This window comes from Pithys albifrons, chromosome 25 (assembly GCF_047495875.1).
Source record: "Pithys albifrons albifrons isolate INPA30051 chromosome 25, PitAlb_v1, whole genome shotgun sequence".
Taxonomy (NCBI): Eukaryota; Metazoa; Chordata; class Aves; order Passeriformes; family Thamnophilidae; genus Pithys; species Pithys albifrons.
In genome coordinates, this window is record NC_092482.1 from 6,479,953 (window position 1) to 6,494,210 (window position 14,258).

Here is a 14,258-nt window from a genome sequence, read left to right on the forward strand (position 1 = left end):
GGAGGAAAAGGAGGAATTGTTGTAGGGAGGTTCAAGGTATTGATGTTTTCCAAGCCACTCCTGCTACCCTTTGGAGCTGAGGTCTCCCTGATGGACATTGACTGTGGGATATTCAAATATGTTTTCATCAGCTCCAAAGGAAAAGAGAACAAAAATATCCACTTCAGGGAATCCCAGCTGCTGTTTCTCCATCTTTTTCCCTGACCAGCCTAAAAGAGTTGCCACAGAACAAATGACAACTTGGAACCACAGGCTTGAATGCAAAATACTTTAATGACTCTAAAGAGGAAAAGGAGTTGGCTCACAGAGAGCAGCTGGAACATCCAGTAAGAGTGTCCATCTGCCTGCCCTGTGGAGGGAGAGAGGGTAACAGGTCCCACCGGGCTGGCCAGGGGGGACACATACAGCAAAAAGGTGGAAACATGGAGAAAGAAGCACCAATCTGAAGCTATAAATACAGTGTCCCAGTGCTCTATTTCCTGCTCAGCACCATGTTCTGAGGTCTTGCAGGTTCTTGCCCATGGACATTGCCAGCAGCTTTAGCAGGGCCGACATCTGTAGCGGTTGGTGATGCAGGAGAGGTCAAAGCCCCCGGAGTTGACGGGCACTCCGTCACAGCTGAGGATGCTGCCAACGGCAGCGGAGGTGGAGGATCCCACCACGGTGTTCTGTGGGAAGGAGCTGAGGATGGGGCCGGGCAGGGTCACCACCACGGGAGAGGGCTGGATGGCAACGACGGAGTCCTGGCACTGCCTGACACAGCACTCATTGCAGCTGTTGGCCAGCGGGGTCGGGCCGCAGGGCTGGCAGCAAGGGTTGCAGGGCTGGCAGCAGGACATGTCTCTGGCTCACAGGGACACCTGGGAGAGAGGCCAGGGAAAAACACATGAGAATCAACTCTGCACCCAACCAGCCTGCAGCCAAGGCACCTCCTGGCCCACATTACACTGCCTGGATCAAAGCCCAGGAGATACAACTAACTCCCACCCTCTCTCTGCAGAACACCTTCTCTGCCCTAATCTCTCCCAGGCGAAGCATCTTCCAGCCCTGGATTAGAATAGCCTGTGTCAGCTGAGACATCAACAGAGGAAAGATCTGCTCTTGCATCAGGAGGATGAGGAGAAGAGGCTTTAGACTCACCTCTTTCATGTGGAGAAGGAGGTGAGAGAAATGGATGAGAGAGCAGAGACTTGGGCTGCCTTTTATAGCAGTCTTGCACTGCCTCTGGCCAACAGGCACCTTTGTGGAAGTCATAATTTTCTGACAGCTCATGCCAAATGTGAACCATCCCCGGTAATTGTAGGGCCTTTTCCCTGGTTTCCTGCACTGCTGCCTTTTCATTTCCTGGCACGTGCCACGTGCTTTCCCACATGAAGGAAAGTGCCAGGAGAAGCCTAAGGATTTCCAGGATATAAACACTTCAGTGGAGACAGAATGCTCAGATCAAGGCCTATTGGCATGCCTTGTGGGCAGGTGATGTGAACCTCTGTCTTTTCTGTGTTTGTTTGTTTGTTTGTTTCAAAGCTCTAGTGGCACAGTAGAATTCTCCTGTCTTGGCGTGGAGGTAGGAGACCCTTCCGTGCAAGGCTGAGCTCTGGGGGAAGTGGCTCCAGTTCTTCCCTGACATACCTTATTTTCGCTATGCGCCCAGAGATCTGGGAATGAAGTTTGTCTTCCTGTGAGGCACTGGCGTTGTTGCCTCAGGGAAAAGGACAAGTTGGTTAGAGAGTTTCTGCCACTGAAATGTTCTTCCTCCCTTGACTCCCAAGATAGGATGGCAGCTGCATGCATTGCAAAAGGAGACCAAGGGCCATTCTGATCCATGCTCTCTCTGTGGTCATCATGGCTGGGCTTCGTGAACGAAGATTTTGGGAAGGACTCTACCCACGTGGGTGTGTCCTTCGAGCCTGTGCAGTGGATTTTTTAGGTGAGGCACAGCGTATGTGAAACTGGCCACACAATTTAACTCCTAAGGTTCATCTGCCACAGCCGAGCAAGCTTGGACAGTGACAGGGAAGTCCTCAGGACTATAGCATCTGGTATTCCCAGAAGATCTCCCATTCAAGTACTATCTGGGCCCAACTCTGCTTAACTTTAAAACTACAGCCATGCCACCATGAAGTGTGATCTTGTCGGATCTCTCTCTGGTACTGTGGCAGAAACTGGCAATTTGTTGTCTGTATCATCCTCGCAGTCCATGGGAATAACTTTGCCTGTCCTGGAAGTGCTCTGTGTGATGGCAGTGGGGGATGTGCCCTCTGCAAAGCACCTCAGTCCTGCAAATGTGTACAGTGAACATCTGAGGCTGCCTGGGCACTGCATGGCTGTGATGGAAGAGCAGGGGAATTGCTCAAGGTATCCTTGGATCATGCCATGGCCCCTTCTCCTGGACATGGGTGGGAAGGTGAGGAGGAGGCTCTGGGCTCAAGCCAAGGTGATTTCTCTCACATGGCTGTCTTCTGTCCCAGTAAAACTCCACCCACAGCAAAAGGATCTGCCCCAGTTCTTGTGGGTCTGCTCACCCTCTATGGCACCAGTGTCCTCCCAGGAGTACAGTACACAGCTTGGGGTCACCATCTGTAGGGCACTTTTCAAGGTAAATGGGAAGGGAAAAAGCAAAAGAAGGAAATGAGAGACAGAGGCCATAATCTCAGAGTCCAGTTCAGACCCTTCGAAAGGGCTTACACCATTTGTAGCAGCAGGACATGTTGTGCCTCTCTCAAAGCAATGGCCACAATCTCTGTCATTCTGTCTGGCATAATTTTCTAGATTCACAGGGGTCCTTGTCTGGTCTGTCATTGGTGTCTTTAGCACGGGAGGTGCCTTCTGCTGCAGGAGGAGTCAAAGCCCTCAGACTTGATGGGCACTCCATCACAGCTGAGGATGCTGCCAATGGCAGTGGATTTGGAGGATCCCACCTGGGAGAGAAGGCAGGGAGGAAGCAGAGCATAGGGACACCTGAGGAACTGCCTGCATCCCCACTAAAAGGAAGCAGAGGCACCTGCTGGGTGGGGAGGTAGAGATTGCAGAGGGGAATGAGGGATTATTTTCGTGATCGCAGAGGTTTTCCACTCTTCCTCAGGGATTTGAAGTGAATCTGGCACCAGGCATGGGGGAATTTTAAAGAATAAAGAATCATTTCCCCTTGTTTGTTATCACAGGGATCACACAGTATAATTCTATTCCGGCCTTTGGGTCAAGCAGTTAGGTTTTTAAGCTATAGAATGTGAGGTACATTGGATCTTTCTTAAGTAGCATCTTTAATTTTTTTTCCAACTTCTGCTTGTTTCTCTTCCTCTCCCTATAACTCTTTCTGCAGCTGCTTAGTTTTCAATAGCAGTAATAACTTGGCTATTTTTCTCCTTTCTATTGACTCTCTCAGATCTAGTTTCTCTCTACTATGCTTTTTCCTATCCAAATTCTCCAGTCATTGTCTTTCTCCTGACTCTGCTGAAGCAAGTACAGTCCTAAGATGATAAGTCTCAGACATATTTTTACAAGCTTGGATTCTCAGTTTGTCTTCTGTCTCTCTCTCAGAAGCCAGTAATAACTTTAATACTTCATTTTCTTACTTCAAAACAGTGTATTCTACATCAGATATTCATTTGGAAGCAGGAGATTCTGTAACTTCTTTCTACACATAGCACAGACTCCTAAAATTGCGTAGATGACACCTTTTGTTTTCCATACCTTTCATTTCTCTAACACTGCATTTTTGCAATTAATCACTTCATCAGAGCTATATAAATTTCCATTTGACCATTCCCTGCTTAGTGTAGTCATGCAGACATTATATTTTGTCATTTCATTTAAAATGAAGGATCAGTCAAAAACGGTCATTTCCTTGGCAGTTGTGGTTCACAGTTGCTTAGATCCCTCTCAGCTGTTAACAGCCAAAATATAACATCCTCGTGCCCTTTTCCAAGAACTCATGGGTAGAGTGATGGTATCCAACACGGACCCTTTGCACCACAGCATCCTGTCTGTGACACCAAAAAAATGTGGCATCTCACCCTGAGAAAGAAGGGAACATATGGGTGTGCAGATACTTGTGTTATAAGAGAAAGGACAAAAATATTGGGTCCACAAAAACTTAGAGAGATTTATTGGTAAATTATACACTCAGAAATTAATATAGATTAGTTCCTTGTCTGCTACTATAAATATATGGTGCACTGTCATTAAAGGGTAGAGTGAAAGGGAGGAGAGAGATATTAAAGAGAAGGAAAGGAAGGAAAGAAAGAAAGAAAGAAAGAAAGAAAGAAAGAAAGAAAGAAAGAAAGAAAGAAAGAAAGAAAGAAAGAAAGAAAGAAAGAAAGAAAGAAAGAAAGAAAGAAAGAAAGAAAGAAAGAAAGAAAGAAAGAAAGAAAGAAAGAAAGAAAGAAAGAAAGAAAGAAAGAAAGAAAGAAAGAAAGAAAGAAAGAAAGAAAGAAAGAAAATCACCCATCCTGGATCAAGTATTAATCCAGCTGATGGGGTGTCCTGAGTCCTGGGGGTGTTTCCCAGGCTTTGTGGGAGCCTTTTTATAGATAAACTTACTCCACAGTGGATCTCAGTTTCTTGATTTCTATACAAATTAGTTACCATGATCAGTCTATTCTCCTGGATCATTCTGATAATGAATCAGAGGGCTTTGGGGGTCTTTGGTGGTCTTGATCTCCTCTACTGGGTCAGCCTTTCATCAATGGTTCATGCCTTCATTTCTGTGCTTGCTCTATTGTGCTCCAAGAGCCAGAACAAATACATTTATCCCACAAAAGTGCTGCTCTACCTCTCTATGTCACCTTCTCCAACCACATCCCTTTTTTTTGTACCAGTGTCTTCTTACCAACAGTCCTTGGTTGACTTCACTGCCATCCTTGCTATTGCTGTTTGAGACACACACATATCAGACTCTTATTTTCTGGCCTTCTACACTCCCCAACAGTGCCAGGCGTTGCAGGTACACGGACAAGGCTACAGCACTCAGGTCTCACTGAAGAGAATTCCAAAACCAGACCAAACATTTCATGCTGCCACCAGGCAGCCTCTGGGGACTGAGCTGTTTCTCAGGGTCCTTGATCCTGTCTCATTTAAAAGTTTCAGTGTTATGGTAGTTCTGTGGGGATGGAAGAGTCCTCTGCCCTCACTGGTCCTTATCTTGAGCCAGGAGCTATGGGAAGAGGAATGAGAACATGGGGAGGCTCAGAGAAGGAAGGTGGTGAACATCAGGGTTGGATCCACTGGCTCCAGGAAACAGTGTCAATTCTAGAAGGACCAAGAATCCCCACCAGCAGCAGCAACACAGGAATCTAGTCAAGGCATATATCCTTCTCTCCACAAGCTTTAAATGAGGGCCTGCCTGGGAATGAGTTCTCAAACATTTGGCCTTGACTTCTGTTTGTTGTGGCCTTAGGGAGCAGAAGGGAATTCTAACATCAGCAGGCATTGCCACACAGGAGAAACCACCCACTGTCTCTCCTCTTAAAAGATCTTCCTTAAAAACAAACTTCCTGGCAAAATGGTTTGACCTTTGTCAGATGAAGCCTTTCATCTGCAAAAGCTGCAGCTGCCTGCTCTGACTTCTCCTGTGTGATTCCTGCCAAGTTCAGTTGTTTTCTATCAGTGTTTCCCAGATTTCCTTTTCCCAGAGGCTTACATTTCTGGGAACACCACTACCCATGCCTGCACCCGTCCCTAATCCAGGTCCCTCACTCCTCCTCCTTCCATGCTTGACAGTAATTTTATCCCATCTGGCTACTACTGAGAATTTTCTGAGTGGTTGTAAGGTAGTATCCAAAGTGACTGACTCCAGAGGTAGACAGAAAAATTTTATCCCAGTTTCCTGTGTCAACTGGGCTTCCCATCCCCCCTGCTGCAGATGGAGCTGAACAATGTGATTTTGAAATCTGCTGTGGTGACAGCTGAAACTTTGAAGGTCCTGCTCATTTCACTAGCAAAGGCCCCTAGCAGAGTAGTAACGTAGTGCGCCAAGCCAAATATCCTTGGAATTTACTGGAAGTGAATAAAAAGAGGTGTTCATGGGCTTGCCAGGAGGTGGAGTGTGGAGGTCAGCATAGCACAGGCTGCCAAAGGATGTTTGTGTCCATATGTGAAAGGACAGAGAAGGGCTGTTTGTATAGTGTGGGGTTGTGTTTGATTGTCATCCTCCTGCTGCAGCGAGGAATTGTGTCTCTCTCTGCATGGAGGATCCCACAGCATGTGCTGTTTACACAGATCTCTCTCTTGAGGAATATCCTCCATCTATGGGGAGAAGGGAGAGAAAATGCAGTTGTAAGGGGAGACAGATGGACACTGGGGTTCAGCTTTTCTCTCTGTTCCTTTTCTTTTCACCACCCAGGAGCAAGGAGTCCCTCCCCCTTCCTTGATAGGGCTGGATGCAGACACATCTGGCAGTGTAGTGGATGGCAGAAGATCATCAGGGACAGGACAGAAAGAACCAGAAGATGTCAAAGAATAGGGGTCATCTGGAGAAAAGAGTTTGAATATGCCTAGAGAGTAGGCACGAAGGTGAAAGACTAGCTTCCCTCTGATGATGAGAAGGGGTGAAACATGGCAGCCTGCAACCCAATGGGACAACAGTTTTAATTCCGTCACTATGCTTAATTGTATCCACATGTGTGTGTGTATAAAAGGTTTCAGCTTTTCTCTTCAGAGAAAAGTAGGAAAGTTGTGAGACTAAATGACAAATATGTTGGAATATGTGGGAACAGGTAATGCACGTGGAAGTGCAAATGTAAGTGGTCCAAGCACATATTTCCCCTGTGGTGCATCTGATCCTGATTGTGCAGGTATATTGTCTTCCATGATTCTTCCAGTGTTCTGGTCTGAGTAGCTCCTCCCTAATATAAGACCCCACATCAGCAGGAAAAGCTACTGATGGGTTTCTTCTGCACAGGTCTCAGGCAAAAAAGGAGAGTCTGCTCATCTGGGAAGTGCTTCAAAAAGGCGAGAATCATATGAGCATAAAATAGGTTCATTGAGTCTAACTCCTTCACAAAATAACACCAACAATCCTACCCTGTGCCTGAGAGCATTGTCCAAAAGTCCCTTGAGCTCTGGCAGCCTTGGGACCATGCCCACTGCCCTGGGGAGCCAGTTCAGTACCAGACCACCCTCTGGGGGAAAAATCTTTCCCTGAGATCCAACCTAAACCTCTGCCACAGTTTCATGCCCTTCCCTCAGATCCTGTCACGGGTCAACACAGAGAAGAGATCAGTGCTGCCCCTCCACTGCCCCTTGTGAGGAAACTGCAGACCACAGTAAGGTCTGACAGCAGTGTCCTCTTTTCCAGGCTGAGCAAAACAAGTGCCCTCAGCTACTCCTTGTATGGCTTCCCCTCTGGACTTCCTCATCTCCATGCCCCTCCTTTGAATGCTCTTTAATAGCTTTATATTCTTCCTAGAGTGTGGTGCCCAAAACTGGCCCCATGACTTGAAGTGAGGCCACCCCAGTGCAGAGCAGAGCAGGACAATCCGCTCACATGTCCATCCAGTGATGCTGTGCCTGATGCCCTGCAAGACATGGTTGGCCCTCTTGGCTGCCAGGACACCCTGTTGACCCATACCCAACTTGCCATGGACCAGGATGACCAGATCCCTTTCTGCAGTGCTGTTCTCCAGTGTCTTGTTCCCTAATCTGTCTGTATAGTTATGGTGGCCCCAGCACAGATACAGAATCCATAACATATCCATACCATAGCCTTTTCTAAACTTCATACAGCTAATGAATTCCCAACCCTCTAATTTGCCTAGGTATGAAGGTAAAGGGTGAGGCTGACTGCAGTGGAAAGGTGCTGTCCTTACAGAGAAGCCATAGTGAGTTCACATGCTTTTTGTTAAAAAACAATGCAGAACTGAGAATTGTTGTATAGCTTCACTGTAAAAAGAAAAGTCCACTGCATTGAGTCTCATACTCTCCTTCCTCCACCTTTTTCCTTGAGCAGATTGGAAGAGATGCCAGCCAATGAAGGAAGACTCAGGGGCCCAGGGTTGGATGCACAACTTTAATGAGTGTAAGGAATAAAAGGAGATGGCTCACAGAGGGGCATCAGGACCAGCCATTAAGTTGTAGTGGAACTCCTGAAGGATGTCCATCTGCCTGCCCTACAAAGGGAGGAAGGGTGACAGGTCCCCTTGAACTGTCCTGGGGAGACACGGACAACAAAGGAAAGAGAAAGACGAGAGACTAAAAGAAGGGAACAATGGCTTAAAGATATAAATACAATGTCCCAAAGCTCTATCTCCTGCTCAACACCATGTTCTGAGGTCTTGCAACTTCTTGCCCAAGGATGCTGCCAGCAGCTTTAGCAGGGAAGGCACCTGTTGCCGCAGTAGGACCTGGTGATGCAGGAGAGGTCAAAGCCCCCGGAGTTGATGGGCACTCCGTCACAGCTGAGGATGCTGCCAACGGCAGCGGAGGTGGAGGATCCCACAGCGGTGTTCTGTGGGAAGGAGCTGAGGATGGGGCCGGGCAGGGTCACCACCACGGCAGAGGGCTGGATGGCAATAGTAGAGCTCTGGCACTGCCTGACACAGCACTCATTGCAGCTGTTGGCCAGTGGGGTTGGGCCGCAGGGCTGGCAGCAAGGGTTGCAGGGTTGGCAGCAGGACATGTCTCTGGCTCACAGGGACACCTGGGAGAGAGGCCAGGGAAAAACACAAAGCACGAACACATGAGAATCAACTCTGCACCCAACCAGCCTGCAGCCAAGGCACCTCCTGGCCCACATTTCACTGCGCAACTCAAAGTCCAGGAGACACCCTAAGTCTCATTTTCTCTCTCCAGACCACCTTCTCTCCCCTTCCCTTCCCTTTCCCAGAAGAGGCAGCTCTCAGCCCTGGGTTAGAACAACCCATATCAGCTAAAGCAGGGGGAGGGGAAGAGACTTCAACTCACCTGATTCCCAAGGAGAAAATGTTGAGGGAAGCAAATGAGGGAGCAAAGAGTTGGGCTGTCATTTATAGCAGTCCTACACTGCCTCAGCCCAAAGGCACCTTTGCGGAAGTCATAGTTTACTGACAAGCTCATTTCAAATGTAAACCATCTTAGGTAATGGTAGGGCCTTTTTCCTGGTTTCCTGCACTGCTGCCTTTTAATTTCTTGGCACATTTCATATTCTTTCCTGCTTGAGGGCTTCTGTGAGTGCCAGAGGGACAAGCCCAAGGCTTTCCGGGACATAAACATGTCAACACGGGCAGATGGCTCAGTTCAAGGGTGGATGTCATTCAATGCAGTCAGGTGTTGTCCACCTGTGTCATTCCTGTGGTCTTGTTTGTGGCAATTTTGTAAGAAAATGATCATCGCCCTTATGCTTCTCACCCTCACGCCCACGGACTCCCTTGTGAGGGAACATCCCAGCATCTCCTCTGGAGATCCCCAGTTGCTGAATTTTTCCTGTCCTTGTAAGAGTATACAGACTTTTCAGTGATTTCAGGCAGGCCATCGAACTAAATATCCTGAATTGATCCCCTTATAATGGAGTGTTTCTGGTGACTGAGATAGGACACAGGCTGCCCATGTGCAGATCAATGCCAGATGCACTTCCACAGCTCATCAGACTTGTGCTCAGTGAGAGAGTGGCTGCACCTCACAGCAAATGGCTGTTAGGGGGAAGTGACTGGGATCTGGCTTGTGCTCTGCTTTGAGATACAGAACAGATTCTTTGTGTGGCACAAGGGAAGGCAAACATGTTTAACTCAAAGTCCTTTCATGTTAAAGCACCAGGACTTCCATATCTGTCCCCCACAAAAAATTGAGCCTGCAGGCCTAGCAACTGTGTCTGGAAAGGCAGAAAGGTGTGGGTTTTAGGCAAACTGCCAAAATCCTGTTGTTTTTTTCATGGTCTGGTCAGGTAAAGTCCATTTTGCCCAGAAAGAAACTGTTGTGCACTGACCCCAACCCCATGTTCTACATCCCACTGTGCTGCTTAAGGGTGGAGGAAATAGGAAAACAGAGAATGAGAAATAGGTGTTGTGTATGTGAAAAAGATTTGGGGATGGAGTGAAGGTATTTTAGCAATTTTGCATTCTCTCTCTATCTTGCTCTGCTTTGTTTGTAAAATGTAGAATGAATGTTCTTCATGTCAAGCCTGGGTTTGCCTATTTGGTAAGCACTAAGTAATGCCTCTGTCTTTACCTTGAGCAACAACTTTTTTCTCCTTACTTTTTTCAGAAAGGGAAATACCTCTCCCTCTCAGAATAGACAGACACCATTTTCATGACCATTCAAGGCATGAGGGGCTCCAGGAACCCTGACACAACAATCCTTGTCTGTATTCTGGCCATGGCTGTGAACATCTCTGCCTCCCAGTTGGATCAAGTAAGTGGCTGGCAGAACCTGCGCTCTGTGGAGCAGAGTCCAAGACTCCCAGGATCTGACACATTTGAGGCCAGTCAAGAGCTGATTTCAACTGCAGCTGGGGAAAATGCTACCATTCTGTGGCAGCCCTACACTCAAGTCGGTTGCCAATAGGTGTCCTGGGTCATGGTGACCCAAACAGGTGGACATCAGCAAGAGGCTGGTCAAGAAATGCCTGGATGGGGCCCCACACCAACTAATCTCCATGTATCCAGATGAGTTTGTCAGAAGCCTGTCAGACCCCTCCATGCCACATGACAGGTATGAGACTGACTGTCTGGAGCGCTTGCCAGTTGTAGGGGAGAAGCCCAAAAACCCTCCAGCTGCCAAATCTTGTGAAATTTTCAGAAGGTCAGGGAAGCAGGGACCTCTCTCTCCTCTGGAACTTTTTAGTCAGATGTACAGTAGCCAGAGCTACCCTCTTCCTTTCTCCCAGACTCCTGATGTGTCTGGGACCCATGGAATCTGGCACTCTGGGGCCATGGCCAGAAGAAAGCCTTCACTGTCTGTCCTCTGCTGTGAAAGACTTCCAGGGCAAAGGAGGGCTGCTTGGGACCCTCTGATCAAAAGACACAGAGCTTGCCCATACCAGGAAGGGTTACCTCTCTTTTCTGACCTTACCTTCCCCTGCCTTGCTGGGCAGGTTAGAAAACTTGGAAAGAGCCAGACATGACAGAAATAGTGGGAAGGGTAAAAGCTGTGGCAAGGGCAGAGGGAGGGACAGGGTCTGCATGTATCCAAACTATATACAAGTCAATCATTAGCTTATTTACCCTAATGTAATCAACCTTTCAAATCTCCTGCCATACTTTGTTCTGTGACATCCCCTCCCCTTTCACTGCTTTCCGGGCACCACATTTCCTGTGGCTGAGGTGCCCATGCCAAGGACAGCCCCTGCCCTCACTTCCAGACATGCGGTGTCACCACATACAACACCACTGCTGCCATCCCCACAGGGACCTCAGGGCTGAGCTGCAGCCTCTGCTCACTCAGTCCTCTGAGCCACTGTTTCCATGCATGCTGCTGGCCTTTCATGGGCCACATAGTGTGATTTTGGGGTGTTGTGCCCCCAGGCTGCAGCACATGACCTGTTTCTGCTGCCAGTTTTCATGAGCTGTGGCAGCACCAGATGCCCCATGGCAGCACCAGGTGCCCCACGGCAGCAACTCTGAGCAAGGAGAAGCACCTTTCTGCACTGCCCAAGGGTGGAAGAGACCCTCCTCTTCATGGACAACTGAACAGCCCTCGGTCCTACCACAGTTCCCAGGGCACTGCTGACGTGGAACAGGCAAGATTTGTTCTGGAAGGACTCTTTGAATCCAATAACATAGCCAACACTCACTAGCAGGTGTAGGAACACCAAGATCTAACATAGCTTGCTAATATAACTCTTTGATTAAAAATATAATCACAACTGGCGTTCTTTTTGTTTCTTTGTTTGTTTAGTTGATTATTTCTGAGCAAACTCAGGTAGAAATGGAAAATGAATCCTCCAATTTCATATTTTCCTTCCAAAGCGTTTCTATTTGCACTATGACTTCATTCCGAAAAGTTAGGAGTACAAGCTCAACAGTATCATGGGAAATAGAACAAGACCCTTCTGATGCCTTTAAAGTAATTTCAACCATTCATAGTTTTGAGACCAAGAGCTTGTTGTACAGACTTTCTCTCAAAACACAGAAACTTTTGTGTTAGTATGAAGTCCTAGAAACAGTGAAAATGTTTACACTGGAAATTCCTTCAAAAGATCCATTTGGAACTTTTAGGATGCCAGTGTCATGCCTCACTACAAGTCACAAAACATGGATGGTAAATTGTCCTAAGTTATTGAAGACATGAGCTTTGTGAGGGGTGGAATGCAGCCTCTCAGAGGAAATTCATACATCCAGCCAAACTCCAGGGAGCATTGCATGGCTCTAGGAGACCACACAGCTATTTGGAGTTCCTATTCAGAGACTCTGAAGGTAAACCGGAAAGATTCATCCCCTTTGTCACCTGGGTCTTCCATCCTTCCTGTGAAAACCTCAGCTGAAAAACGTGATCCTGAAAGCTGTACAGATACAGGGCTGACATGGAGAAAGGCTGAGGTTGGGCTGTTGTGGCTCTTTGCTACAGGAAGTCAGGAGTGTCCTTGGAACTTGTTGCTATCCAAGGGATCCCTCTGCGATCACGAAAATAATCCCTCATTCCCCTCTGCAATCTCTACCTCCCCACCCAGCAGGTGCCTCTGCTTCCTTTTAGTGGGGATGCAGGCAGTTCCTCAGGTGTCCCTATGCTCTGCTTCCTCCCTGCCTTCTCTCCCAGGTGGGATCCTCCAAATCCACTGCCATTGGCAGCATCCTCAGCTGTGATGGAGTGCCCATCAAGTCTGAGGGCTTTGACTCCTCCTGCAGCAGAAGGCACCTCCCGTGCTAAAGACACCAATGACAGACCAGACAAGGACCCCTGTGAATCTAGAAAATTATGCCAGACAGAATGACAGAGATTGTGGCCATTGCTTTGAGAGAGGCACAACATGTCCTGCTGCTACAAATGGTGTAAGCCCTTTCGAAGGGTCTGAACTGGACTCTGAGATTATGGCCTCTGTCTCTCATTTCCTTCTTTTGCTTTTTCCCTTCCCATTTACCTTGAAAAGTGCCCTACAGATGGTGACCCCAAGCTGTGTACTGTACTCCTGGGAGGACACTGGTGCCATAGAGGGTGAGCAGACCCACAAGAACTGGGGCAGATCCTTTTGCTGTGGGTGGAGTTTTACTGGGACAGAAGACAGCCATGTGAGAGAAATCACCTTGGCTTGAGCCCAGAGCCTCCTCCTCACCTTCCCACCCATGTCCAGGAGAAGGGGCCATGGCATGATCCAAGGATACCTTGAGCAATTCCCCTGCTCTTCCATCACAGCCATGCAGTGCCCAGGCAGCCTCAGATGTTCACTGTACACATTTGCAGGACTGAGGTGCTTTGCAGAGGGCACATCCCCCACTGCCATCACACAGAGCACTTCCAGGACAGGCAAAGTTATTCCCATGGACTGCGAGGATGATACAGACAACAAATTGCCAGTTTCTGCCACAGTACCAGAGAGAGATCCGACAAGATCACACTTCATGGTGGCATGGCTGTAGTTTTAAAGTTAAGCAGAGTTGGGCCCAGATAGTACTTGAATGGGAGATCTTCTGGGAATACCAGATGCTATAGTCCTGAGGACTTCCCTGTCACTGTCCAAGCTTGCTCGGCTGTGGCAGATGAACCTTAGGAGTTAAATTGTGTGGCCAGTTTCACATACGCTGTGCCTCACCTAAAAAATCCACTGCACAGGCTCGAAGGACACACCCACGTGGGTAGAGTCCTTCCCAAAATCTTCGTTCACGAAGCCCAGCCATGATGACCACAGAGAGAGCATGGATCAGAATGGCCCTTGGTCTCCTTTTGCAATGCATGCAGCTGCCATCCTATCTTGGGAGTCAAGGGAGGAAGAACATTTCAGTGGCAGAAACTCTCTAACCAACTTGTCCTTTTCCCTGAGGCAACAACGCCAGTGCCTCACAGGAAGACAAACTTCATTCCCAGATCTCTGGGCGCATAGCGAAAATAAGGTATGTCAGGGAAGAACTGGAGCCACTTCCCCCAGAGCTCAGCCTTGCACGGAAGGGTCTCCTACCTCCACGCCAAGACAGGAGAATTCTACTGTGCCACTAGAGCTTTGAAACAAACAAACAAACAAACAAACACAGAAAAGACAGAGGTTCACATCACCTGCCCACAAGGCATGCCAATAGGCCTTGATCTGAGCATTCTGTCTCCACTGAAGTGTTTATATCCTGGAAATCCTTAGGCTTCTCCTGGCACTTTCCTTCATGTGGGAAAGCACGTGGCACGTGCCAGGAAATGAAAAGGCAGCA

At 48.1% G+C, this 14,258-nt stretch overlaps 1 protein-coding gene and 1 pseudogene across 1 annotated transcript; both read right to left on the bottom strand.

Moving 5' to 3' along the window:
• Nucleotides 1–539: 539 nt before the first annotated feature.
• On the bottom strand, nt 540–839 carry LOC139682584 (feather keratin Cos1-2-like). The gene has a single exon (XM_071577042.1). It carries the CDS (start codon nt 837–839, stop codon nt 540–542), a length of 300 nt encoding a protein of 99 aa, XP_071433143.1.
• A 7,466-nt stretch (nt 840–8,305) lies between these two features.
• Nucleotides 8,306–9,030, bottom strand: LOC139682796 (feather keratin Cos1-2-like; annotated as a pseudogene).
• Between the last annotated feature and the right edge of the window lie 5,228 nt (nt 9,031–14,258).